Consider the following 26,150-nt stretch of genomic DNA (forward strand, 5'->3'; position numbering starts at 1 on the left):
TAGCCTGCACAGTTTAGGCCTGGGGGGGGGGATCACAGATGTGGGTCACCCACCAAAACACACTCACGCCCATTCAGTTCTTGAGTGTCTCCCTACCAAGGAAGATGGCATTTATAGTTGGTGCAGTATTAATCCCAGCATCATGTTTTATGCAGACCTCACTCCCCAGTAACAACTCAATAATGGATCAGGTGAGAATGGGAGTGGGCTGTTGGCAGGCTTATAGGATCAGTGGGTTTTGGGGGGCGGGGGGGGGGGGGGGGGGGGGGGGCATAGTCATTAGAAACCTGTAGCCCAATGGATGATGAGGAAAGAGAGAGAAAGAGAGAGAGAGAGAGAGAGCGAGAGAGAGCGCGAGAGAGAGAGCGAGAGCGAGAGAGAGATATTGTGAGAGAGTTAGACAGAGATGGAGAGAGGATGTTGTCTAAGCAGCAAGTATTCATCTTCCTGGTCTAGACACTTTAGTACAACACAATCAATACAAACACTGGAACAGTGTAGGTGGAGAGGAAGTAGTATTGGGGGCAGTCTGCCTCAGCAGTATCTCCCCCAGCACACACACACACACCAACATGTAGACGAATGTACACATCCGCTTGCACACACACTGTGTGTGTGTGTGTGCTGGCTGGTTCGCGTGTGAGCAAAGGTAGAACCGTTTCATCCATCAAGAGTTCCGCCTGAAACCATTCTTGACCAATAAATGGTTCCACCGGGAAGTATAAATGATTCTGACTGGACAGGAGGCGATCAGAGGAAGGAGCGAGTGCTGACCCAGGAGACAGGCAGCTCCACATCTTCATCTGCGGTCGACAACCGTAACTGTTTCAGTGGTGTTTGTTGGTTGTTATCTGGATACTGGTGGTCTGATGCAGGTATCAATAATGGAGCAAGAAAAAAAACTGTCTTTTGAGGGTTTTGTAAGTGAATAGAAATGTGAAGCGAAAACACACTGCACTGGAGTCTACATAGAAGACTAACGTTCCCCTCTAACATAAAGTATTTCTAAGAATCCTCCCATCTCTACTTCAACGACAATAAGACTCCAGAGGACAGTGTTGTAGTTGTTCTGTACCTGTACCCGTCTCCCAGAGTCCAGTGCCCCTAGTCTCAACATTCAGCCATCACACCTAGTACTGTATACTAATGTATCAAAACAGCTTTGCTGGCTGAACCCACAGTTTAAATCCACTGGCTAGACACCCTTACTGATGACTTCTTATTACCAGCTGCAAAAAAAGCGACACTAATCTGCCATGACATGCAACATATGTGATTTATATAAGGCAGGGGTAGATTGAATCGTAGGCGTGAAGTCGTCCGTTTAATATTCCTCCTATGAGCTTGACCTTTCTGTGCGGATGCCTTCACTGTGACAGGCTGCAGAGGAGGCCTCCTGCTAATTGGGCCCATTCTGACTGTTTTCATAATCTATGTTTCCAGCCAGCCTTTGTTCTCTTTGTCGCTCTGCTGATCTCATTAAGGAGGAGCGCTGTGAAGAAAGGAGGAAAACTTCAATCTTTCAGTGGTTGAAGACAGACAGATGGACGTGTGTGTGTGTGTGTGTGTGCGTGCCTGGGTGTTTGTGCATGTGTGTGTGTGTGTGGTTGTGTGAGCTGGCAGAGTGATCAGCATGAGGGGCTGACTACAGCAGCACAGTACAGGGCTATTGTAGCAGGCAGATGGGAACGAGAGAAGCTGACAGCTTGGCTGTAGTCTCGTCTCTGTGCTCCGGTCTGACTCACAGATGCTGCTCTCTATAATCTTTTATTCAGATCGATCACACAACCAGAGAATGTCAGCTGCAATGCACCCTGGGAATGATTGACTGTGCGGGTCGATGCAGCGCTTCTCTGGTACATCCAGCACATCCCATCAGGCTTTTATACATGAACAACCAAAGAACAGGCCTGCAGCAAAACCTCCAGAATACAGGATATGTGATCCTCTCTAACAGCATTTCAACTGGATTCTGTACAACATACACAATCTGAACACCCAATAGCTACATGACCATGAGCATCGAGGAACATAATAAGAAGCTTCGATTCCTCACAATAGCTGGCCAGGGCTGCAGAGTCTGTGCTACACAGTCCGTTATACAGACGCAACAATCAAGCTGATCTCATGGCCACTGACAAACAAACACACAACAATGTTCACAGAAGTCTGTGTCGGAAAGAAGCAAGTTCTTCATTAACAATAACTTGGGGAATTCTTAGTGGCTTAACAAAAGATGACAAGCTAGGATAGTTGAGGTAACACAAATGGCTTGTGTACCAAACAGGGCTTAGTAAGTTGAAAAGGGAAAGCAGACTCTTGCTCTGTGTAAAAACAACTCTACAGCAGTCAGATTGCAGGGCTAGAACTCAGGAGTAGCCAGCATTAGCCAGAGCTAGCTATTTTTAGTTAATGCTGTGATAAACCGCCCGATGCTAGTTAGCTAACAACCGAAATGGGTAGCAAGTAGCTAGCATTAAAACACTGAAGCTGTGAGGCAGAGAGGAAATGGTGAAAGAGCTCTTGTTCCTGGCCTGGGGTACTTGACCTTGAGATAAATTAGAAATTAGAGATGAATTATGCACGTGGAGGGGCCCCGTAACGAGATAGCGTCCACGATCGGCACATGCATGTACTTAAACCTTCCCCTACCTGTTTCATTATGCACAATCAAGCCTCATAATGGGCTCTCCGGACCTCTGAGCCAGGGCTCCGTCATGCCTGACACCTGACACCCCACCCAGGCATAAGTGGCCGCTTAGGTTCCAACCCTGGCACACACAGAGAAGGGAAAGGAAAGCGTGTCTCATCACCGGGGAAGGTCAAGGGACGACGTCGGCTAAAACGTCCTGCGCTAAATGCTGTCATCTGAGAAGGGAGTTTGTGAGAGAGCCTAGAATACAAAAGCGAGAGGGGGTGTGATGGGGGGGGGGATGTGATATAGAGGACCATATGAGAGAGAAGTAGATAAATACAGAGAAGATAGGAAGAAAAACAGGATTCACAAGGATTAAGCCGAGGAAAAAGAGAGAGAGAGAGAGAGAGAGAGAGAGAGAGAGAGAGAGAGAGAGAGAGAAAGAGAGAGAGAGAGAGAGAGAGAGAGAGAGAGAGAGAGAGAGAGAGAGAGAGAGAAAATTATTGTCATTCCCCGATGATGGATTTGAATGAAACTACAAGACTCTGCTAAGGCTTCCTAAAAGGCTCCATCTTGGCTGGTATGAGTGTGTTTGAGAGGAGGGGTACTTTGGGGTGTCCGTCTGACAGCCTGTTGGCTTCAGAGACCTGCTGTTAGCCCTCCGAGACTCCTGCTTGAGAGGGACGGCTGTTAGCAACACAACTCTCAAAAGAAGTTGTGAAGGAGCTGAGCAAGGAAATAATAGGCTAGAGAAAAGACCCTCCTCGCACTACACACCCTACACACACACACACACACTACACACACACACCACACTACACTTCACAAATGCCGCCCCCCCCCCCCCCCGATGCCACCATATTCCCACACACATAAAACGCACACTCTTTCCCTTTGTCCGCTTAAAATGTACAAACACACACACACACTCCTCCGATGGGTGTTAAGCCAAGGTCTCTTGTGTGGTGTTTGTCTGTTGCTGAGCCTCTTTATCACTGCTTTAAAAGGCCAGCTGCTCTCTATGGTCAAATAACTCCACAACAGAAGGTCACCACACTGTGCTAAGAACTCTGTTGGTTCGTATGAGTAACGTTGACAACTATTACCAGACTGTGGCTGAGAGTCATCAATGTGTCCGGTAAATCCATTCCCATGGTGACGATGCACAAAGTGCTGTACGCTAAACCAGAATGTAATTTCTCCTTCTGTTCTACTACTTCTGTGTGTTTGTTGTCCCAGTGGTCTGGGCTAGGATACGAAACACCATCCCTGCAGCTGGAGGGTTTAAAGGAGGATAAAAACACCAGCTATTTCCTGGGATCTGTGGTTAGAAAATCAATGGCAACAATGCAGCTACGAGTCCTCTCGTTCCCTACTAGCCAGGCTGGATCAGACACACATACCGCTACAGGATGAACCAGAGCCACGGTCTTCGAGCTCAGGCTGTCGGACCAACACTGCCCCCTACAGGATAAGGACGACGCTACAACTGCCAATAACCAGCGCCAATGCACTGCCATGTCCTTCAGGGCTTGCCACGGGGGTCAATTCCATCTAAACTCCAATCAATTCAAGAGTTCATTTGCATTCCTTTGGACAGTATTTACGTCAGTTCGTTATTGAACTGAGATGGGGTGAAACTGAATAGAGTATGGACCCAGGACCCCACCACCTGTCCTACTGTATGCTACACACTGTATCCAATTATAGGCAGGTGGGAGGGAGGCGTTTTGTGATATGCGTGTCTATGAGATGTTAAGTGTTTTGAGACGGTGTGATTTTTATGGACGAGAAGAACGAAAGTCTTTTATGCAGATGTAGTCCTCCATGAAAATAAATCTATAATAAACCAATTAGCATTTCCGTATGTCATAAAAATATTATAAAGCGACTTTTTTCATAGATTTCAACACATAAGCAGGCACTCACACTTTAGGTGAAACTTGAGCTGAGCAGGTGTGCACTCTCGCTTTCAGCTCGTGCTCATGTGTTACCATGCCAACCCATACACAGTAACGTTAATGATTTCTGGAAGTTAAAACTTTGAAGAAAAGCGTAGCTAAAATATTAGGAAGAGTCGGAACGTTCGTTTGGAGAAATTTACACATTGTCTTTCTATATTTGCTATGGCATCTTGTCTTGTCCCAGACTTTCCCGCAGTCCAAATTGCATTGGAGCATTTGGGAGAATTGGGTAAGAAAAAAGACTGTTTGCTTGCTTTGCCACGGCATTCTTACTGTTGCATTCGTTCTAGGCTGAGGTCGAAGGATGTGAAGTGAACAGAAAATTTAAAATAAACTTTGCACAAAACTCCCAGTCAAACCTGGCGTGATTTAGTAAATATTGCCTAAAATGGCTATACTGGAGTTATTCTACTAATATAGGTCTGTTTGATACAATAAAAAAACGTTGTAGTTTACATTATGTTATGTTTTATTGCCAGATAAGCTGTTGAACGACGAAGGTGTTCCGTTTAGTCCAGAAGCCAGTCAGCACCTGAAGGAGATAGCTGCTGCCATCACTGAACTTGTACGACATGATTAGGCTACTAATCCGATGTGTTGATCTATTCTAGGCTAAGCATTTGGGGTTTTAATGCCGACCATAACTCAGTATGAACTGACAGCCTACATGATAAAAACACTAATCGTATTCTTATGAATATCATTCAGGAAGACTCCAGGCGATCAGCGCATGAGAGGCTGGAGGTGGAGACAATTGAGACTAGTAAAATACGACACCAGGTCCAAAACATGCGTGTTAGCGTCAGTGAGGAGATAGCAGGTATGAATCACACTATATCTAGATTTCAGATTTTCAAAGCTTGCACATACACACACATCACAGCCTACTGTTGTCTCTCGTTCCTACCAGCGGGTGTGGCGGCCGCCCGAGACAGCAACGCTGCCCAGATCCTCCAGCTACAGGAAGAACTTAACGGCATACTTCAAGAAACAGAATCTAACGAGAAAAAACACGAATTACTGGGAAACCAGAACGCAATTCTGTTGTAAGATGAGACAATCACTTACTCCCTCACTTACTCTCTGACTCAATCATCAACCTTTTTTACTCCAGATCACATATCCCATCTAGAAAGGATAAAAGCTAGCATAAACTGGTTAATATTTTTTTTTTATTGTCACTTACTCAGTTCTGTTTGTATATACTTTGTGGATATCTGTCTCCAGTCCTGAGCGTGAACTGGTGAAGGGCCTTCACGAGGAGGTGATCGACCAGCTGAACTTCCAGCTGTCTGAGAAGGCCAACAAACACATCGTCCTCAACGAGACCCTGAACAAAGCCCAAGATGTGAGGGACAAGATCTCTACTGTGGAGGAGACCAGGCTGGAGCTGGAGCAGGACATGGTTCAAGAGAGGCTCATCTTCAACGAGACCAAGGAGAACCTCCAGAAAGAGGTCCAGACAGAGATCTGTCTGACTGTCACATGATTCACTGCCTAAAATGTTGATGCTGATTCTGCTGGTATCATGGGCTCATAATCCTAGAGGTCAAACCATTGATCTCTAGGATTAGTCTGAAGTCTGTGTGAGGTATCACCAACGCGTGATGGCCTCAACTCCAGTTGTAGCCTCAGCCAATACTCTCATTGACATCCCTAACAGTTCTAAGTGGTGGTGGGCTGGAGGAATGTCTTATGGCTGTGGGTCTGTCCCAGAACCTTCAGCAAGTGGGTCAAAGAACAGATCTTGTTTGCGTTCTGAGACTAGACACAGCCTAATGGAACACACATTCCCACTCCAAGCCCTGCCTCAATCTTCTGTCCTGGTTCTCCAGGTGGAGGAAAGCATCACCGTAATCAGCGAGCAGAAGAAAAACAATGCAAAGATCCGCAAAGTGCTGGACGTCGTCAACTCTGAGGTGCTGGATAACGAGGACAGGGTTACTGAGCTCCAAAACGTACGTTTGTGTAACATACTTCTGAGTTCAGGACATAAGAGTTGTGTGTTTGATGGGAGATGTGTGGTGTTTCTGTTACGTAACACTTTTTACTTCAAACATTGTGTGCTCAGAACATCACCCAATTAGAGCATAATATTGGAAGACTGACTGCTGCTGAAACTCAATGTAAGGAGCAGTTGAAGGAAGAGATCAACAAATGCCAGGAACTGGTTGAACAAAAGTAAGATTTAAATGAACCCAGTTAAGATTTAAATTAATAAAGCCAACCCTGGCACACGCACATTCAGATATACATTTTACATCCAGCCATTAAACTACGAGATACGTGAACCCACATTCTGTTGCCCTAAATTTTTGTTCTTTCCAGGACTTTCCACGACAGGGACCTGGTGGAGGTGAGGGAAGCGTTTGAGCTGAAGGTTCAGTCACTGCATGAGGAGATCTTAGTGGTGAGTCACGAACCATTTCATTCTCTCTGAAAGGATTCTTGCTTGCTCGAGGGCATCGTGTTTTCACTCTCCTCTCATCCCTCTTTATAGTACCTGATGTTATTGTCATGGGGAGCGATATAACCGTTACACCTGTGTTATGTCCCATGTGAGGGGGCCTCGATGTCGTGCTGCGCCACACTCTAATGGCGCTTTTATCGAGTGCCTGCTTCAAATGCCAGGCGGTTAGGCCTGACCTTTGGAGGGTGATTGCTGTGCTTTGATGTGCCAGAGTTTAGCTGTCTGATCTGAGGGTGGAGGCTGGCTCTGTGAGAGCATGAAAGGCTGGTCTGAGATGGAGGATGGCCTTTCAGTAAAACTCCTCTGTGCTTGACCCGAGCCCACAGACAGCCCTGGGCCTCAGTCAGGACAACACTGTGGGCATGACTGCTAGGTTAGCCACGGCAGAAGCACAAGAGGTGGTCAGACACAATGTTGTGTTCACCACTTCTATCCATGTCCAGTACTACCCATCTATCACCAGTGCTCCTTGAGATGAGTTTGGTGGGTCACTAGTGCTGGGTGAGCTGATAAGAGGTTCTCGGTGTTGCTGTTGTTGTGTGCAGGTGGACAGTGATATGGAGAAGGCTCAGACCGTCAATGGGATTTTCCTGGCCTCCATCACTAAGTTGTCAGACAGCTTCAAGGCTCACAGGAAGGAGGAGGACGAGGTCATGGCGGAACACCTTATAGTCTCACGCAGGTCACATGCTCACTCCGCCCTTTCACCCCCCCCTCCTATGTCCTCCCACCACCCACCTCCCTAAATCTTTCCCCCCCCCCCTCACACTCCACCACCACCCTCCCTCCTCTCTCCACCCTCTCACATTATCTCTCTACTTCCACCTCTTATTTTATTCTTCTTAGTAAGTCTATGCACAATATTTTACGAATACAAAGACACCATCACTTCGCACCGTCACATGTAGTACATTTTATACAACAGCACCATTAACTTCAGAGTTAGATATGTGTTTGCTTTGTCTCCAGGTTAGAGAAGTCCAGGCAGAGACTGGAGGAACGCATTGCCTCCATCGCCAAATACAAGATAGAGATGAGAGAGATGGAAGACGAGATCAAACAGCTACTTGAGGCCAACATGTAAGATATGTCCTCATACGGAACATCATAGTCCAGAACTCTTAACACCAGACGGATTCTTATAAACGGATTATCAGTCAGAAAGACTACCTGTGGAACTCTCCAAACCGTCACCTTGGTGATCATAAGTGGCCACAGCAAGAGCCATAAAGAGGATGATGAGGCGTGGCCTCTGTCTGTGTGGTGTCTTTCCCTTCCAGAGTCAACGAGGACCTGTTCCAGAGGAACCAGGAGGAACTCCATGGTCAGCTCAGCAAGGAGAAGAAGAGCATGTGAGTAGAGGAGGACCAGCACCCAGTCTGATCCAGCGCTGTGCACCTGTACCAGATGAGGAACTTCCTAAAGCATGCTGTGTTTTCCCACAGAGCCATGTATGAGGTTGAGAAGGAGGGTCTGTGTCAGTCTCTGGACAAGCTGAAGAGAGACCACGAGCATTATGTCAAAGAGATCAACGCTGATATCACCACCACCAGGGAGAGATATACCCAGCTAAGACAGGAGGTCCTACACACTTTATTTTTCTTTTCTGCATTGCTTCTATCCTCACTTTCCCTCAAGTTCTATTTAGGGTCCTCTGATTTTCTTACACAAGTGATTATCTAAACACAAATCTAGCCAGCTACCCCCCTGAAAAGCGCGTTAGTAGAATAGTAAATAGACTGTATTCATGTAGCGCTTTTCTACCTTAGCGGGACTCAAAGCGCTTTAAATGATTTGCCTCATACAATAACACACTCATACAACAACGGCGGCAGAGGTGCCACACCAAGCGCTAGCCTGCCCATCGGGAGTAACTTGAGGTTCAGTGTCTTGCTTAAGGACACTTCGGCACATGACATGGCCTGAGTGTCAAGGATCGAACAGCCAACCTTGCGATTAACAGACGACCCTCTCTACAGTCCATCAAAGAACATCAGTTCAGTAGCTCGTTAGCTTCTGGGAGAAGCTGCAGAAACGCCAGAAGCCAGGGTAGCTAGCTATGGTCCCAGGCTGTGATATCAACACCTTGTGTTTTCGCCCGTTGCTTCGAATCGTACTGGTTGGCTCCAGGAATCTCACACAGCAGTAAATAAGGTCAGCTAAACAAATTACTCACCAGTCCGGAGGTCAGGTCAGAGCTAGGTGCTAAACAGATCCAAGCCGGGCTTGTCCAGGTGAGCAAAATGGTACATTTATAAGCTCTTCTGTAGCTGATATATACAGTTATTCAAAGCACCGGATGTACTATCCAGGTAGCCAGCAACTACGGACCGTAGTGGACCGTAATACCGTTGTACGGTACTAGCCTATAGCTACCAACCAGTTAGCTTATACTCAGTCAGCTTTGTTTTCCCAGTATTTGCGCTGTTGAGCTAGTGTGGGATTGATAGTATTAAAGCAATACAACTCAAGATGGGGAATCAAATGATGATCATAAATCCTGTTGATAAATCGATGCCATTCAATATCCGAAATATTGTATTGAATAACAGTAGAAACACAAGGCGATTTCCCCTTACATCGCTGATAACCGGTCACATGACCCTCGTCTTCTTGCATAGAGAAATGGCAAGGTAGGAGGTGATATGGTAAAAGAAAAAGATGCAACGCCAAGCACACCTCACAATTTACCCAGAAAAAGTTTTACATTTGCATACATTTATCAGGCACTTTTATCCAAAGCAGTGCATAAAGATAGCTTGGTAGACGCTTGGTGAGTTTTGCAGATGGTGACGTCACAGTGGCAGCTCACAGCTGAGCACGAGATAACTATCCTCCCTGTCCTTACAGGAGGAGAAGCTGCAGGAGCATCTGCACATGAGCTCTGTGATCGAGAAGCTCAAGAACGAAGTGGTGGAGGCCGAGGAGAACTACGAGCACGTGAAGATCTCCCTGAAAGACCAGACCCTACAGTTAATTGTAAGTCTTTTGCGGTTCAAAACCTACATTTGAACTCCTACATTTCAATTCCTATTGTGGTGCAGCTGCTTTAACCACTCACATCTGCAGAAAATCTCATCTATAGCGATCAATACATCGACCTGAGCTTCAGGGCACCTGCTGTAGCTGGCAGGATGAGTTAGGGTCAGGGGTCAGGGGGTCAACTGGTTTCCTGTCTGACTTATCAGGTAGAAGCAGAAGAAGTGACTCTGAGTAGCCAGACGACAGCGATGGAACTGGAGGACAAGACTAAGATCCTGGAAGAGGTGGAGGCCCAGTTCGATGTGGACCAGTCCAGACACCAGAACCTGATGACACAGACATCTGGTAAGGATCACATGTATCTCTCTACACTCCTTGTATATCCATCTATATAGGTTTAGTAGCGGTGTGTCTGCTATCCTCGTCATGCTGCAGTATGTGTGTTTCTCCAGACATGAAGACCACCCATAACAATCTGGAGCTGTCTATCCAGGAGATAAAAGAACAGACCAGTATCCTCGTTCAGCCCAAGGTGGGCATTCTACACATTTCCCATGATTGACCAGCAACCAAACATTCAGTTCAGACAACTAGTGCACTAATCTGAAACGTGGCCTACTTGTGTGTGTGTGTGTCTGTTGCAGGAGATTGTGCGTAAACAGTTGGCGTTTCTGCGTGAAAAGCACATGGGTACACTGAAAACCCACGCCGCAGAGATCAGCACCACTGAAAACAGCATCTATGAGAATGGAGTCAAGCTGGAGCAGGTCAACATGGAGAACAGCAGACTGCACCTGGTACGCATGGCAGTCCAGCACACACACACACCTGACAGGTTAACAGCACATTGTTTAAACTAGCCAATACTCCTGGCACAAGCACCATAAAGATCAGTTTAGCTCTACAGTCGTACAGAATCTGAGGGCTCAGGACCTGACTACAGCTAGTCATGCAATATTCATTCTTCTGGTTTGGCTCTCTGGTGTGTGCTCTGATTACAGTCTCTCTGTTTAGAGATTAGAGAGACCTCTGGTGGGTATTTGTGTTGACTTTAGACAGGTCACTGGCAGCGCTGTCTTGTGTTTCTTAATGATGTTGTTGTCGTTATTGTTGTTGTTGTCCCGGGTCCCAGTGCATCGAACAGATGAAGGAAGACTTAGCTGATGCCAGAAGTGAGAAGGAGAGACACATCCAGGACATAGGCAGGCTCAACAGAGAGGAGCTTTCATTATTTGGTAAGATGTAGACAACTAGGACACATGTAATCAATAACTCGGCTGGTAACTGATGGCGTTTTATTTGTTGGTAAGGGCCGTTTTTGTTTTTTGTTTTAAATCAGTGTGTGTTTCTGTAGGGAGACTACTGGAAGCTTGGCAGGAAGATACAGTGGTGACTGAGGTGAGGACATGGCTAACACAAGCACATTAGCAGTATTGCATGTGTGTATCTTTAATGTATGCCCTACCCCATCTCCAGGAGTCTGCAGAGAGGGACCAGAAGCTGCTGGAGGCCATCCACTCCCTCATGTTGAAGATCCAGGACAGGAAGGGTCAGCTGGGGAAAATCAGTAGCCAACTGGAACAGCAGCTGCATGATATGAACTCACTGCTAGTTAGTGCTAGCTATACTAAGCTAAAGCTCTCCAAGTCATAATTCCGCCATGCTACAACACCCACATCTCTACTACAGTATAACCTATAATACATAAGGCTAGGGTAATTGCCAAAGATTATCTTGGACTAAAAGACGGACAAATTGCCACCATGTGCCTAACACACTCAGATATTGGGCTCCTCTTGTAGTTGCAAGACAGACTAGACAAAATTATGCAATTGTGACATACATCATTGCAACTGTTATAGCAAGGTAAGTCTAAGAAAAGTTTGAGACCAGTTGGTATGTTTATTTGGAATAACACATTGCTAACACATCAGACTTGTTAAACAAAAGCATTTCTGATTTCATTTAGGTTTTCTTACATAAAAACAATAAAAACCATTAAACATATTCCTTCTCTTTGCACATGTTTTCAGTTGGCATTCAATGAGATAAGCATGCATAAAAGCATATTTTCAATGGCAAGATTCACACAACAGAATCTGTGACAAAACAGCAGCATTAATATTTACATTTCCATGTGCACATGTGAAAGAGAAAATTGGCTAAACAGTTGGCAATTGGTATACAATGTACAGATGGAGAATATGCACGCACACACACATTAAATTACATTATGAGGGGGTAGCCTCATTGAGTTACAGTAATCATAGACAACATTTTCAAGATGGTGCGTAAATGCTGTTATTGAAGTGAAATGCACACTGCTTAAACATCTTTACTCTATCAACACGCACACATTCATACATAAGCTACAGGACCTCCCAAACTGCAGGACTAACTCCTACTGTAAATGCTTGAAGTAGTTTAGGAATGCCCACACGTGAACAATATTCTCAGGGCAAGGCTAGGGGTTGTGGAGCGTCAATCCAACCACACCTGCTAGACAGACCACTGGACAGATGGGCAAACCTTCATGTCTTGGTTTAGGGTTACTTTAGAGAGTTTACACTTTATGAATGGTACATTGCTAGCTTTGCACAGGATAAATTAAAATGGACCTTCCAAGTATTTAGCAGTGGCTAGGTTAGTGTCCGGTGCCCCCCTCAGACAGGATACGACTGGGCTCAGTGAACTTTGCTGTCAGGAGGTAAAACAGGGCGGGGCCAGGCACCAGAGCCAATAGCGGCAAGTCCTGCTCCAATTTATCCAATCGGGAGATTGAGATGATGCCATATGCGTGAAGGAGCCAATGGCTGAAGAGAACCACCAGTCTTTTCTTCTTGGCAACAAGGTTCTTGAAAGACTGGACAGAAGTAAAAGTATAATTTATATAGTACTATTTTAACTTCATAAAATCGAAACTGTACAGAGATTAGGTGGAAAGAAATGGAAAAGTTAGCTCTGAAATCCCTTCTCACCTGTATCTCTGATGCTGACATGTACACAGCCAGGGTAACCAAGGACAACACGAGTATGATGTAGGGAAAGGCATAATCTGAATGAGAAAAACGTAAACACGTAAAGCATCTTCACAACACATTATTGACTCATTTTCTCATAGAAGCAGACCTTAGAGGCCAGTCATACACCTTTAACTTTGTTTGTAACGTTGAGTCTATGGTGTGTGCGTCTGTTTTTCACTTACACAGCAGCCCCCCTCCCACTGCTTGTAGTACTGTCAGGATAGGGAAGAAGTAGAGGGCAGCATAGATGCTCTTGAAGCGATCAGACTTCCCAAGACCGCAGGCAATCTTCTTTACCAGCAGGGGGCGTAGCATCATCATGAAGACCAGGCAGAAGGCATAGTAGATCAATACTATGGTGTACCTAGGAAGCAAAGAAGGCTCTGTTGGTCAGTACTACAAACAGGGGGCCTACCTGGCAGTGGTAATCAAGCGGGACTGGCATCATAAAACTAGTCCAGTCAACACATTTCCAAGGGATTGTTGAGGACCGGAATGTGTGTTTCTGCCATTAACAGAATGTACCTGCAGGTCCTGCAATGCAGTACTCACAAGGGGAAGACGGCCTCTTGCGTACAATGCAGGGTGTTGACGTAGTCAGGGCTAGGGTTGTACAGCATGGTGTACCAGTCAGACAGCATCTGGACCCGACAAGAGCGGATGGCTAGGAGACCCACAGGTTCGTTGACCAGCAGAGTCACCACACCTGCCACACTGCACTCAAACAGAGCAGTGATGTGCTGGAACAAGGCACTGGAGCTGCAGGACAGACGGTCAGCATTAGGTTAACAGATAAGAGGCGGACAGAGAAGACAGGCCATGGGTTTGACCTCCAGTTGATTTTGCCGTCGGTAGCGTCAGTTGTAACGGGAGATGGTGGTTTACCTCTTCTTCCCAGAGTACCACTCTATGAAGAACCAGTGCAGGACCAGAGGCAGCATCGCCATAAACCCCAGGTACAGCCAGTCATACAGCTCTGGAGACTCCGTGCACTTCTCACACATCTTGTCCCCGTTGGTCCTCTCGCCCCTCGGACACACCTTGTTGTTGAGAAAGACATTTTAGTTATAAAAATGCCAGCACGATGTAACAATGTAATGTTGATCAACTATTTGAGTCGTAGGTGCTACTAAGGTTCTTGCTATAAAGCGACAATCCAGTAGTTGTCAACAAGCGGTACGGCAGTACGTGGTTAGCTACCTAAGCTGTACTCACCCCACATTCTCCATCGATTGAGCCATTATTGATAATCGTCCTGCCACAGTACAGCCCAGGGCAAGTTGAGATTGCGACCTCTGCAACAAAAAATAATCAGGGGTTTTATCTCACAGACCTTCATTTGTTTTGTGAGCTGACAGGTCATAATGGTAGCCAGAGCTAGCTGTTTTGGCTAGCTACTACCATATTATGAATCAAACTCATAGTTATATATGCTGCTTATATACACATACATACCCATGATCAAACCAAATGTTCTGGAGTGGTTGATTTATCTTTTGCTTTCCGATTAATCTCCATATACACATACAACCATTAACGCTAGCTATCAGGCTAGCTTGTCCTCCTTGATGCGATCACCGGAAGTGGGGCTCCTATCCGGGTTGCAAAATGTTAAATAATTAAAATCCTCTACATACGATGACTCCAGGAACTCATTGTCATGTACCAAGGAAAGCACATTCAGCCAAGTCCAATAAATAGATAAAAAACTATGAACAATTCGTTTCAAGCGTTTTCTCTAGTGAGAGGATATATTATGTTTTCATATCTCAAAAAGAGTATTGGGACACCACTAGCTTTCACGGGAACGTGCAAAACTAAGGGGAAGGGGGAAGGGGGAATATTGGGATTCGGCCTTAGACTCTCTAAATTCCAAATAATGTACATGTGGAAAGTTAGAACTAGCAAGGCAACTGAGTAACGATTGGGCCAACCTACAATCATTAAACGGTTAACTACTGTAGTTCACTCAAAATTATAATCGTTTACATCGAAACCAGTTATTAACTACTACTCTAACATGGTGACATTTTACAGAAATTAGTAAGATCGGTGGCGAATCGTTTCACGTGGCTAGGCAATGGGTAACATTCACAGATCATGACAAATACAGATAATATCTTAAAATAGAATACACGCTGCCGGTCAAATACACAATTTTTATGCCAAAACATTTGAGCCTCACGGCATAATATTTATCATAAAATGATGTTAAGTGTTCTATTTATAAAAAACACAAATGTGATGTGATATATTGCCATCCATGACCTGATTACAATGAGCATGTGAAAGTCCATATTTTACATTTATTTGCCTTCTTTCTTGGTCGACATCCAACCAAATATCGAATTGTGGGGTAAATGCTTAATTCTGCAAAATAACCTCATTACAGGTACCATGGCAACGGCACCAAACGTCACGGGGAGAATGCAAAGACACTCAAGGAAGGAGGGGTCTACGAACGGGTATCGGACTGGCAAACTGTGACATGCAAACAAACAGATGTGCTTGTCTTCAGGGAACGGGAAATAGAGACCAGACTATGGGTCTTATTTATGAATATCTGTGACAACTGTAAGATTACGGTATTGAAAGGGAAGTCGCACTGGAGGTCTATCTTTCCTCAATGCGACACACCTCTGATTCTTTAGCACGGAGTATCTGAGAAGATATTCTGAAAGGGATGAAGCTCTCTCCTGTCCGTGGTTCCCCTCCATTCGTGTCGGATGGATTTCCCGGTGAACATTGCTTTGCTCAGCAGCAGCAACTACAGCGCTGGGGAAAACACTTCGGGCACAAGCCTAACGTTGGAAATAGTCACCTTTTCCCCGGTGCTGACGAGCCTCATCACGGAGCCAAGCCTCGCAAACGTCACGGGCGGAGGCGATCCAGACCGAGAACACTCTCCTGTGCCAAGCAAGGAGGGGAACTCGGTCCTCCAGGGTGTCACCGTGGCTGCCCAGGCACTAGTTCTCCTGGCAATATTTCTCCTGTCCAGTTTAGGGAACTCTGCTGTGGTGATAGTTATAATCAAACACCGCCAGCTGAGAACAGTCACCAACGCTTTCATCATGTCCCTCTCCCTATCCGACTTCTTGACGGCCGTGCTTTGTTTACCCTTCTCGTTTATGATGCTCTTTAGTAAAGACGGAGTTTGGATGTTTGGAGATCGTTTCTGCGTCGCCAACGGCTTTTTTAACACGTGTTTTGGTATTATCTCCACCCTTACAATGACTCTGATATCTTTTGACCGGTACTATGCCATCGTTAGGCAGCCTCAGGAGAAGATCGGTCGTCGGAAGGCCCTCCAACTGTTAGTGGCGGTCTGGCTGACGGCTGTCATCTTCTCCCTGCCCTGGTACCTGCTCCTGCGCACTCCCATAGTGGTCCACAAGCGGGGCTTCTACCACTGTATGTATGTATTCCACTCCGGCACCTCTCGAATGGGAACTGGCTTCAGCATCTCTCTGATCGTGGTGTGTTATCTGTTACCCTTTGCCCTCATGTGTTTCTGCCACTACAACATTTGTAAGACCGTCCGGCTCTCTGAGATCAGGGTGAGGCCGGTAACCACGTACGCGTACCTCCTCCGGTTCTATAGCGAGATGCGAACGGCCACCACTGTGCTGATCATGATCGTGTTCATTATCTTCTGCTGGGGTCCTTACTGCATGATGGGTCTGGTCACCGCCACGGGAGACTACTCCTTCAACCCTGCCATGGACACCGTGGCCATATGGATGGCCTGGGCCAATGGCGCCATCAACCCGCTCATATACGCAATCAGGAACCCCAACATATCCATGCTTCTAGGCCGCAGCCGAGAGGAAGGCTACAGGACTAGAAACATCGCAGCCTACCTGTCCACACAGACCCAGAACAGGGACGTCAGGACCAGAGCAGACCACATCAGAGACCGTTACGTCAGCAGGCACGGAGCCAACAGCCGCTTGTCTTCCTCCAGCCCCGCCAACGGTGGGGAGGTGGCGATGTGGGCCTGCAAGAACCCCGCGGTGTTCTTCTGCCGGGACGGTCAGCCCGACACCGTGACCGAACCCGCGCTGCCAAAAGTGGAGACCGCGGACACCAGCCTGTGATTACAGTTCCCGTGACGCACGGTGAAATTCGGAGGGGACATGTGTCTGTGCAAAACATGAAACCGCTGCCAAACAAAACATTGACAAACTGGAACGTGAGGGGAGTAATTGCTATTGACCATATCTAGAGGTATATTTTTTCTGTGAAATGCCAATTAACACGCATTTGGGCACTTTTTCAGTAGGTAGCCTACAGTTGATCATTTTTAGCCAGCGCCAATTGGTTCCTCTCTATACACTGTGACAGAACGGAATGCGTCTTTTTTCTTTCTTTTTTTAAACACACGTAGGCCTACTCAATAAGAACAACAATGTTCTTGGGTCTCCAAACCGATGAAAATCCCATAGTTGTTTATTTCTAATATGGGTCAAGGTTTTCAAATTGTTCTACTAACATGCCTCATCTGTGCTACATTATGTCTGAACCTCCGGCACCATGTGCCATCCATGTATACCAGTTTGTGTCAGATGAACACAGATGATCTACATGACAGACAACTGTTTCAAATATAGCTCCGTAAAATAAAGCAATCCTCTTGCTCTGATTGTGGGTACAATGTGTTAAGGAGGTGGCCTGGACGTGAACCTACTTAGCCCTTAAGAAGGAGTCTTGAACGTCTTCTTGCTAGATGTTTCTCCAGTCTAATGTTTGACCCTGGGTTTCGGCTTACGAGCCAGTCTGTGTTCATACCATGTGGGATACAGAAACCCATAACGACACTAAATGTCCTTTTTTGTTATGTTTCGTTTCAAGATTTCATGTTTATCTTTTATGACACAAGTTCACTTGCTGCCCATCATGTTAGATAGGCCTTGTACTTGCAATCAAATACAGACAAAGTATTTAATATAAAGAATTCCAGAGAAGCACAATATTTTGTATTAGCCCTTTCCCATTAGTTATACTTCCCCGATTTACATAACGTCTGTTGATTTGAATGTGATAACTTTATTATACTGTTTGCCATGAAAACTTAACCGTGACTGGTCTTTTATTTCTTTAAATCTAAACTGGCTTGTTGAATCACTTTTATTTAACAAATGAACTCAATAAATGTTTTAACATAGCTTAAATGTTTTCTATGTAATGTATATAGAGGCTTGTGCCTGAGCTATTAGGATGGTGACAAAGTATACATCTACAGTTGATTACTTTTAAGTAAGGAAATTGTAATTAATAGTAAATGTATTTGCTCAGAAAGAACAAACCCACAGAAAACACATTAAGCTTCTCGTTTAGCAGTTTAACAGTTGCCATGGTCACCAACAGTGCTCTTCATTAAATGCAACATTAACATCCAAAACCCAACACGTAAAAGCAGAGTTCAAGCAGCAGACACCCACTCGACACATACCCTTTATTTCTTTTATTTCTGTCTCTCAATAATAGAAAGTTGATTTAAATAATACAAAAGCAGTGAAGAAACATCCCAGCTATATGAGAGGCTGTCAGTCACAAGCAGGGGAGGAGGTGGGTCAGAATATTACCACGTTAAAACTAATGGAGCTGAGAGCCAACTAAAGAGGCAGATTTTGGAGTCTGCCACTGAGCAGAGAGAGCTCAGACACCAAACATTACCTTTCGTACTCCTCCTCCTCCCTCCTCCGCCTCACATTCACTTTACTCACATGGTGAAGTCTCTTGGTTGACTCTATGCTTGGATTCTCTTTGTATGGAAAACAGGCGCAAACAAAATAGTAAATCTCGGCCTAAATTATTTCAACTGGCTTCTGTTGTTGAGCTCAGTCCGGGGAAGGGAATAAGCATAGCTCCAGTATGTACATCATATATATACACACATGACATAGAGAGAACACAAAACGTTAAAACAAAACCATATTTGGGGATGATGCATAGTTTGAAGATGGAGTTCCACAGACCCAGAGGCCATTAGAATCACAGAAGCCAACCCATCGCCTGACACGCAACACCATGCCCAGGTCGGAGGCTTCTGACTTCTATGATTCTAATAGCCAATGGGGTCCTTTTTTGGTTGCTTTCTAAGTGACACCTAGACATGAGACTTCCTGTCACGTAGATCCCAGTCTGTACACGCCAGCCCAAGCCACAGCCTACCGTAATACTGTATTTACAGTCAAATATACACCTTATCACTCAACTATCAATCATCAGTTGCAGTCTGTGTTTTCTTAAGTGAGAATTATTGAGTTGATCTATAATGTAATGGTGATATTGCCTTGGTGGGTTGCATTTAAATACATCTAAATAATAACAATCAATCTTTTTGCAAAATCGTGATTATAAAACAGTATCAAAATCTCTATCTTGGTGTATGTTTTTGTGCTTATCTCAAAAACATTATCATTCATACATCATCTGCTGGAGAGTGGAAGGGTCTATCTCCTCCTTCGTTCTCTTCCTTCCTTTCCTTCTCAGCCTCCTTCCCCCCTCCCTTTCTTCTTCTTTTCCTTGTCCTATCTTTCTCTCCCTCCCTCCCTCCATCCCCAAGATACAGCGAGAATCCTAACATACTAAAATGAAAATTGACTGAATAATCAATCAATCAATGACTCATATTACTATAGTTCACCTACAGGGCACCTGCCCCATGTTTCTAACCAGCCAACATCCACAACACTGTCAATCACACTATAGTGTTTTAAAATAGTTTTTTTTGGCAGTTATTATCACAAATTATTATTTAAAAAATGTCCCCTCTAATGCTTGTTTGGCAGATTTTAGACACAATGTCTCTTTTTTTTTTTAATAGGTCTGTTTCCAGACAGACATAGCCGAGGGTGGTTAGGTTACTTAAGCGTAAACAGAGCGCGGCAGATTTCTGTCAGGGTAACCTGGTTAAAGCCACATCTCAGCTATAGTACCTCACACCTGCTCCACCAGATAGCTAGCTTCTACGTGCCCTAGTATCTGGCTGAGGTTGTTCTCAAGGTGGTTCTATGGGTTTATAAGTGACACCTGTTTTTATTATACGGTGTGTCACACCAGCTCTGTGTCAGTCTGTATTCAAGTTTCCACGCTGCGAGTCTGGTTTCCACCACTAGGGGGCAGTAAAACCCCAGAGACAAAACGAGTTGCTGTTATTGGATGCAATCCACCACAGAAGAGGTGGTGGACTAGTGAGGCTCTGCCATACTGTTTGTTTCGAGTATCTCTGGGTGAATATGGGTGACGAGTGCCAGCTGTCTGAAAGTCATGTATGAGGCTGATCTCTGCCAGCAGTTCAAAGGTCAAGTTTGTTGTTTGGTAGTGATGGCAGTTCAGAGGGCTGTTTAGTGTTTAGCCAGGTACATTTAGGAGCACACATCCTCTGTCGCAATACCAACCACCTGGTCGACGGTTTAAGGTCTGGTGACCCTCTGCCTCAACTAGAGGTCAAAGGTCGAGCTCGGGGATTGGTCCATCCAGCTAGGGGTGAAATGTGGAGCCTGCTGATTGGTCCATCCTCCCAGCCAACAGTCCCCATTAGTGGTTGAGCTTGGTTACTGGTCGTTCGCGGCTGGTCTCGGCGCCCTGGCTGTTGATGCGTTTGCGGTTGCGTTTCATCTTGGACAGGTCCTTGTCGAACACCTCCCCGGAGCGCAGAGCGGACACCAGGTCGTCAAACTCTCCGTCCTCCTCGTAGTTCTCCTTGGCTTTCTTGGCCTTCCGCTCCTTGTCCCTCTGCTCCTTCATCTGCCGGGGGAGAACAGCAGAGGAAGAGGAAGGAGGGGGAAAAAACGGATAGAAAGGAGCCAAGAAGGGAGACAACAATAGGAGAGAGTCAGAGCGTTGTGGATGGGAATCCTCACGTATTAAATGTTTGAGACAGAAGACAACGCCCTCTGAACCTGGCTTGGCCGTGTGCTGGAAAGACAGCACCGGTCTACATTCAGTCACGGCTTTCCGTTCAGAGCTCAAAAGTTGACCCTTTGACCCGTAGGCGTTGAGTTCTGACCTGGGTCTCCATGCGGGCACGGCGTTCCTCCTCCTCCTTGCGCCTCCTCATGTTCTCGTTCTCCTGCTTGGCCTCAGAGAACGCCTGCAGGAACTGGTCGAAGATTCCGAAGAACTCCTCCGGCTGCATGCGGGACGCGTCCTCCCCAAAGTGCTTCACGGCCTTCTGGAACTGCAGAGAGAGAGGGAGAGAGAGAGAGGGAGAGAGAGAGAGAGAGAGAGAGAGAGAGAGAGGGAGAGAGAGGGAGAGGGAGAGAGAGAGAGAGGGAGAGAGGACAAAGCTCATCATTTAGGTGTTATCGTGAGTAACACAGTATCACAGTTCAACCTGGGAACTCGCCACATGTCAGAGGTAAATGTGTGTGTGTGTGTGACCTACACGTCCCCCTCTCCTTGCAACAGTAAAGTGTGCTAATAAATAAGCTGGCTCCCTGCAGCACACAGCAGCATCAAACACATTCCATATGGTGGAAAGGCAGAGGGAGAGGCAGAGGCAGGGGGAGAGGCAGGGGGAGAGGCAGGGGGAGAGGGAGAGGCAGGGGTACCAAGGAAGTGGCAGGGGGAAAGCCGGAGAGGGAGGAAGAGGCAGGAAAGGGAGGCGGGGGGGGGGGGGGGGGGGGGTTGCAGGACTGGATGGAGGGGTTGGGGGGGCATACAGGAAGGAGAGACAGAGAAGAAGACAGGTGGGAGAGGAGGGGGGGACCAGAGCTTTAAACATGATATCCTTGACCTCTCTCTGTTAACCATTAGCAGCCCCGACACACAGGTAGGAGACTAGTCTGCTCACAGATCTGAACCAAATCCCTACACACGCATGCACACACACACACACACACCCACACACACACCCCCACACACCCCCACACACACACACCCACACACACTGTTCGATAGTAGACTGGTCAGGCTTTATGGCTGGCAGCTTCAAAGCCCTTCTATGAACCCTTTACGAGCATGTGGTTATGAAGCTCAGGATTGCATTTCAGGCTTTGGCCATTTCATGACGTTTTCAACGACAGTTGTTAAATCTTCAGAGCTACCTAATCTATGTGTTTGATGGTTCCATCACAGCTCCTAGCCGAGGAGACGAGCGGGCACTGCCCCCATCCTGTTCTGAGGACCGTTGGAATGTGAGCTGACCCTGACCTCCCTCCCACCATCCACCCATGGGCCTCCCCGACCCTCAGAAACCACCCCCAGGCCTCAAACACCTCTGCCCCCTACCAACACCTAGTCCAGCCTCCACCAGAGCCACATTAACGGTACCCCCCCGTCCCCCTCGTCCCTCACTCCCAGCCCAGATCCCCTCACCAGGTCCTTGGCCTCGTTGAGACAGTCCTCCACGTCAGAGAAACTGAAGCTGGCCACGGTGGTGAACTGGCTGACCACAGCCACAAACTTGTCCCCATAGTCCTGGGGACGACCCCGCTGGAACTCCAGCTCCTGATTGGTGGATGGAAAAGACAGTAAGTAAGTACGGCCGGGCGGACGCGTTTGACCTCATCCTGTGCGTCGCAGTGTCAACAATGGTGAGGAGTTCGAGAAACGAGACAAGATGGTAAATCCAAGTGAAGGTCACTCACGGTCTCCACAGCCTTCAGACCTGAGCGCAGGTTGTTGATGTCTTTCTCTAGTTCTGTCATACTGGGGGAGAGAGAGGGAGGGTGGGGGGAGGGCGGGCGGGTGGGCGGGAGAGAGAGGGACAGATAGGGAGGGTTAGAGGGAGGAGGAGAATTTATTCAAAGGGAAACGATAATAAACCATCTGTTCCCCGAGCCACAGTGCCAGAGAGACAGGAAATGTACAGGATCAAACCCAACTTCCTTCCTTCCTTATTGCATTCTGGGCCAGGGGAGGCTGGAAACAGAGTGACTCGTCTGAGCAGAAAGCCCTGAGTTTGCCTGTTCTTGAGTCAACCTTACTGAGCCCTTTTTACTGGACTTCACTGCGTTAGTGTTTTCCTTGTAGAGTAAACCGTCAAAACAGCGTAAAAAGTCATCCATGAATCAATCGTTCGGCCGATTCATCGAGTCAACCATTAATGGTATTAACCACTTAGCCAATCAGCTAATGGTTCCTGCCAGCTCTCCTTACTTGACTTTGGCAGCTTCAGGGACGTGCTGCAGCTCTTCCTGGAACAAGGCCACCTTGGGATACTTGTGTTCCAGGACCGTGATCAGGTAGTGAAGCAGGGTGATGTTCCTGGACGGGAGAGAGAGGAGGAGAGGGAGAGGGAAAAGACCGATGGGAGGATGGGGGGGCGGCAGGGGGGAGTGAGGGGGGAGGAGGGGGGGGGGGTGTCGGGGAAAGAGTGAGACACACATACTTAGCTCTGGGTCTCTTGTTCAAACAGACAAAGCCCTGTTTTTCCTGCGGCCCGGGCAGGAACACACACAGTAAGAGTCAGGGTTCACCATCACAGGCACACACAGTACAGGCCCAGCAGCCACAGCGCTCCTTACTTGTCGATGCTGGACTTGGTGTCTGCGATCTTGTTGAGCGAGGAGACCTTGAAGCCGTAGGCGTTGCCCCTCTGGCCCTTGTTCATGTAGTTCCCGAAGGCCAGGACCACCTCCAGGAGCTGGCGCAGGTTCCTGCTCTGGAGAACCTCCTTGCAGGCCTTGCTCAGGGCTGGGGAGGAAGGAGGAACAGGGTCAGCCCCACAGACAATTCATTCATTTAGCAGACGCTTTTTGATCCAAAACGACCTTCAAATAGTGCATATATAAAGTACAGCATGAGATCAAGGATTCAAGGAATGGCTATTTACTGGCCACATCGCAAAAGTAACCACATCTCAGCTACCAAGCACGCACTAGGATACAGCGAGGATTAGTGTGATCACATCTGGATTTCTGCACGTGCCTGTCTTGTTACAATTCAGGCAAGGAGGAACACTTTTTGACATGCCATTTTTATCCAAAGCGGCATAAATAACGCACATAACGCACATAGAAAGCACGGTTCTTAAAATCGACAATCCTTGTTGAAACTAATGGTTTGGCTGTGAACAATGTCGGGTGTGTAACTGTGCATATCATCCAACTGTACCTTCGACTTTGGGTTTGACCTCAGAGATTCTCTCAGCAAACTTTTTCTTGAAATAGAGAGCCTGGAGCCGTTGCTGGTAGTGGTTGATTCTGAGGGTGGAGAAATCAAACAATAGATCAAGTCCACATCCCACTGATTACACTTATCTGCTGGGTAAAATCGTACATGTTTGGGACCTTGAAAACAGACACCGTTGTAGTGTTTTAGATCAGAGTTCCTCAACACATGACTGTCCACCATGTTTTCCTGTCAAGGTCTGCAAGTAGACCAAATAGCTGTCCCTCCCAAATGACCATGTTGAGTGAGGAGGATCTAACATGACAAACCCATAACACAATAAAGATCCTGTCTGTCTCTCTCCCCCAGGTGCTGTTGCCATGGCATCAGTGTTTACAGGAAGTAACAGCCCAGATGAGAGTGGAGAATGTGGCCAGAGACAGGAAGGAAGGCTGTCCAGTATTCCCAGGGTCCATAATCAGAGTGCCGTATGATAGAACACAGCTACAGACCTGCATGACAATAATCTACCTCTAATCTGGTACCCCAATTTCTCTGTTCTACAGTCCTGAAACAAAAATAATGTACCTTAAATCTGGTCCCCACTAACTCTCTTTAATACAATCCACTACCCCTCACCTTGTAGCACCATATGTTTATGTTCCAGTCCAATACTTCTAAAACATCTGTCATTGCCATCTCATCTGGTACCCCCATCTGTCTTTACTACAATCATCTACCCCTAATCCCATACCCCCATCTCTCTTTACTGCAATCATCTACCCCTAATCCCATACCCCCATCTGTCTTTACTGCAATCATCTACCCCTAATCCCATACCCCCATCTCTCCGTGAGACCACAGCGTGGTGTTCCAGCTCAGACCAGCAGGCCTCTGCTGCTCTGCTGATGGACATGTTCCCCTGAGGAGCTCCATGTCAACCACAGAGGCGGGTCATGCACAGGGCAGGATCTCCCTGCAGCAGTCTTGGTATCAGTCTGGGAGAACATGGCCACCCACAGCCATCAAGCATCATGCAATTACATGATGCTTCAGGTTGTGGGTTGGATTCGAAAAGGGGCAAATGATGAGCCAATTCAATAGACAGAAGTACTCTCTATGTACCCTGCTTGACTAAAGGGAATGGCGCACACACACACACACACAGAGACACACGGCGTACCTGCTCATCTCGTAGAGGAAGCGGTCAGCCTTGGCCATCCTCTCCAGCTCATGCTTGTGTTCCTCGAGCAGGTCAACGTCGCTCTTCTCGGGGACAAACTTCAGCAGCTGAACACACACACCGAAAGGTCAGCGGTTAGAAGGAGCAGACGATGACTGGGTTAGCCACGTCGTGATGACACACAACAAGCAACATCCACACAGGAAGGATGAATGTTGGGAGATCCACCTGATTGGTAACGAGTGTATTTCTGACTCACTGTCTCTGGCTTCCCAGTCCCAGCATAGGAGCCAGGAAGACTCCAACTCTAACAACATTCAGATGTTTGAAACCCACTAAACAACCTCAAGACCCTGCAAACACTCCCTCTCCCTCTCCCTCTCCCTCTCCCTCTCCCTCTCCCTCTCCCTCTCCCTCTCCCTCTCCCTCTCCCTCTCCCTCTCCCTCTCTCTCTCTCTCTCTCTCTCTCTCTCTCTCTCTCAGACACCACGACACACACGCACACGCACACATACCAAGGAAATAGACTCATAAAACTGGACCAGCTTCCAATTTACTCTAACATCTACAGGAGTACATAAATCCTAAATACTACACTGTTACTACTACACTACATACTCGGCCCTGCTCCACCCTGCTCCACCCAGCCTTTATCCTGCTTTACATGGGGAGAGAGGAGGGAAAAAGGCCTGGACAGAAGGTTAGCAGGGGACATGAGAAGAGAATGTTTAAATGAACGAATAGCAAAAGAATGTTGAGGAGTTTTACAAGGGTGCGTACGTCACCACTGCGTCAAAGGATTTCAGTTCAAACTATTCCAGAAGAGTGTGCT

At 46.8% G+C, this 26,150-nt stretch overlaps 4 protein-coding genes across 6 annotated transcripts in view; 2 read left to right on the forward strand and 2 right to left on the reverse strand.

The window, feature by feature from the left end:
• Positions 1-4,646: 4,646 nt before the first annotated feature.
• ccdc175 (coiled-coil domain containing 175) lies at positions 4,647-11,704 on the forward strand. The gene is made up of 19 exons (XM_047051402.1): positions 4,647-4,828; positions 5,079-5,164; positions 5,308-5,419; positions 5,510-5,645; positions 5,827-6,055; positions 6,435-6,557; positions 6,671-6,780; positions 6,928-7,009; positions 7,615-7,751; positions 8,039-8,149; positions 8,350-8,421; positions 8,515-8,650; positions 9,920-10,048; positions 10,258-10,396; positions 10,504-10,583; positions 10,696-10,848; positions 11,184-11,286; positions 11,406-11,449; positions 11,528-11,704. Exons 1-19 carry the CDS (start codon positions 4,762-4,764, stop codon positions 11,702-11,704), a joined length of 2,226 nt encoding a protein of 741 aa, XP_046907358.1. The 5' UTR covers positions 4,647-4,761.
• A 229-nt stretch (positions 11,705-11,933) lies between these two features.
• Positions 11,934-14,682, reverse strand: LOC124466477 (jnk1/mapk8 associated membrane protein). The gene is made up of 7 exons (XM_047018361.1): positions 14,530-14,682; positions 14,290-14,369; positions 13,960-14,114; positions 13,627-13,833; positions 13,257-13,438; positions 13,030-13,106; positions 11,934-12,914 (listed from the first exon to the last, which is right to left on the reverse strand). Exons 1-7 carry the CDS (start codon positions 14,531-14,533, stop codon positions 12,696-12,698), a joined length of 924 nt encoding a protein of 307 aa, XP_046874317.1. The 5' UTR covers positions 14,534-14,682; the 3' UTR covers positions 11,934-12,695.
• An 860-nt stretch (positions 14,683-15,542) lies between these two features.
• Positions 15,543-18,620, forward strand: LOC124466476 (G-protein coupled receptor 135). Its single transcript, XM_047018360.1, has one exon. The coding sequence runs from the start codon at positions 15,801-15,803 to the stop codon at positions 17,169-17,171; it is 1,371 nt and encodes a 456-aa protein (XP_046874316.1). The 5' UTR covers positions 15,543-15,800; the 3' UTR covers positions 17,172-18,620.
• Positions 18,516-26,150, reverse strand: part of daam1a (dishevelled associated activator of morphogenesis 1a) — a 38,320-nt gene continuing 30,685 nt past the window's right edge. For all 3 annotated transcript variants that reach the window (XM_047018359.1, XM_047018357.1, XM_047018358.1), the window contains 8 exons: positions 25,319-25,425; positions 24,139-24,227; positions 23,550-23,718; positions 23,182-23,289; positions 22,671-22,731; positions 22,399-22,530; positions 21,089-21,259; positions 18,516-20,826 (listed from right to left, as the gene is read on the reverse strand). In XM_047018359.1, the coding sequence (XP_046874315.1) occupies positions 20,617-20,826; positions 21,089-21,259; positions 22,399-22,530; positions 22,671-22,731; positions 23,182-23,289; positions 23,550-23,718; positions 24,139-24,227; positions 25,319-25,425 (1,047 nt within the window). In that variant the 3' untranslated portion in view covers positions 18,516-20,616. The remainder of the gene's footprint in view (positions 20,827-21,088; positions 21,260-22,398; positions 22,531-22,670; positions 22,732-23,181; positions 23,290-23,549; positions 23,719-24,138; positions 24,228-25,318; positions 25,426-26,150) is intronic.

This window comes from Hypomesus transpacificus, chromosome 3, assembly GCF_021917145.1.
Source record: "Hypomesus transpacificus isolate Combined female chromosome 3, fHypTra1, whole genome shotgun sequence".
NCBI classification, from domain to species: domain Eukaryota; kingdom Metazoa; phylum Chordata; class Actinopteri; order Osmeriformes; family Osmeridae; genus Hypomesus; species Hypomesus transpacificus.

Coding starts and splice junctions, on each gene's coding strand:
- ccdc175 (XM_047051402.1), top strand. CDS start 4,762: ATGGCATCTTGTCTTGTCCCAGACTTTCCCGCAGTCCAAATTGCATTG. Junction 5,165..5,307: donor CTGCTGCCATCACTGAACTT/GTACGACATGAT, acceptor AATATCATTCAG/GAAGACTCCAGGCGATCAGC. Junction 10,584..10,695: donor GTATCCTCGTTCAGCCCAAG/GTGGGCATTCTA, acceptor TGTCTGTTGCAG/GAGATTGTGCGTAAACAGTT.
- LOC124466477 (XM_047018361.1), bottom strand. Junction 14,115..14,289: donor CAATCGATGGAGAATGTGGG/GTGAGTACAGCT, acceptor CTCAACAACAAG/GTGTGTCCGAGGGGCGAGAG. Junction 12,915..13,029: donor TGTCAGCATCAGAGATACAG/GTGAGAAGGGAT, acceptor ACTTCTGTCCAG/TCTTTCAAGAACCTTGTTGC.
- LOC124466476 (XM_047018360.1), top strand. CDS start 15,801: ATGGATTTCCCGGTGAACATTGCTTTGCTCAGCAGCAGCAACTACAGC.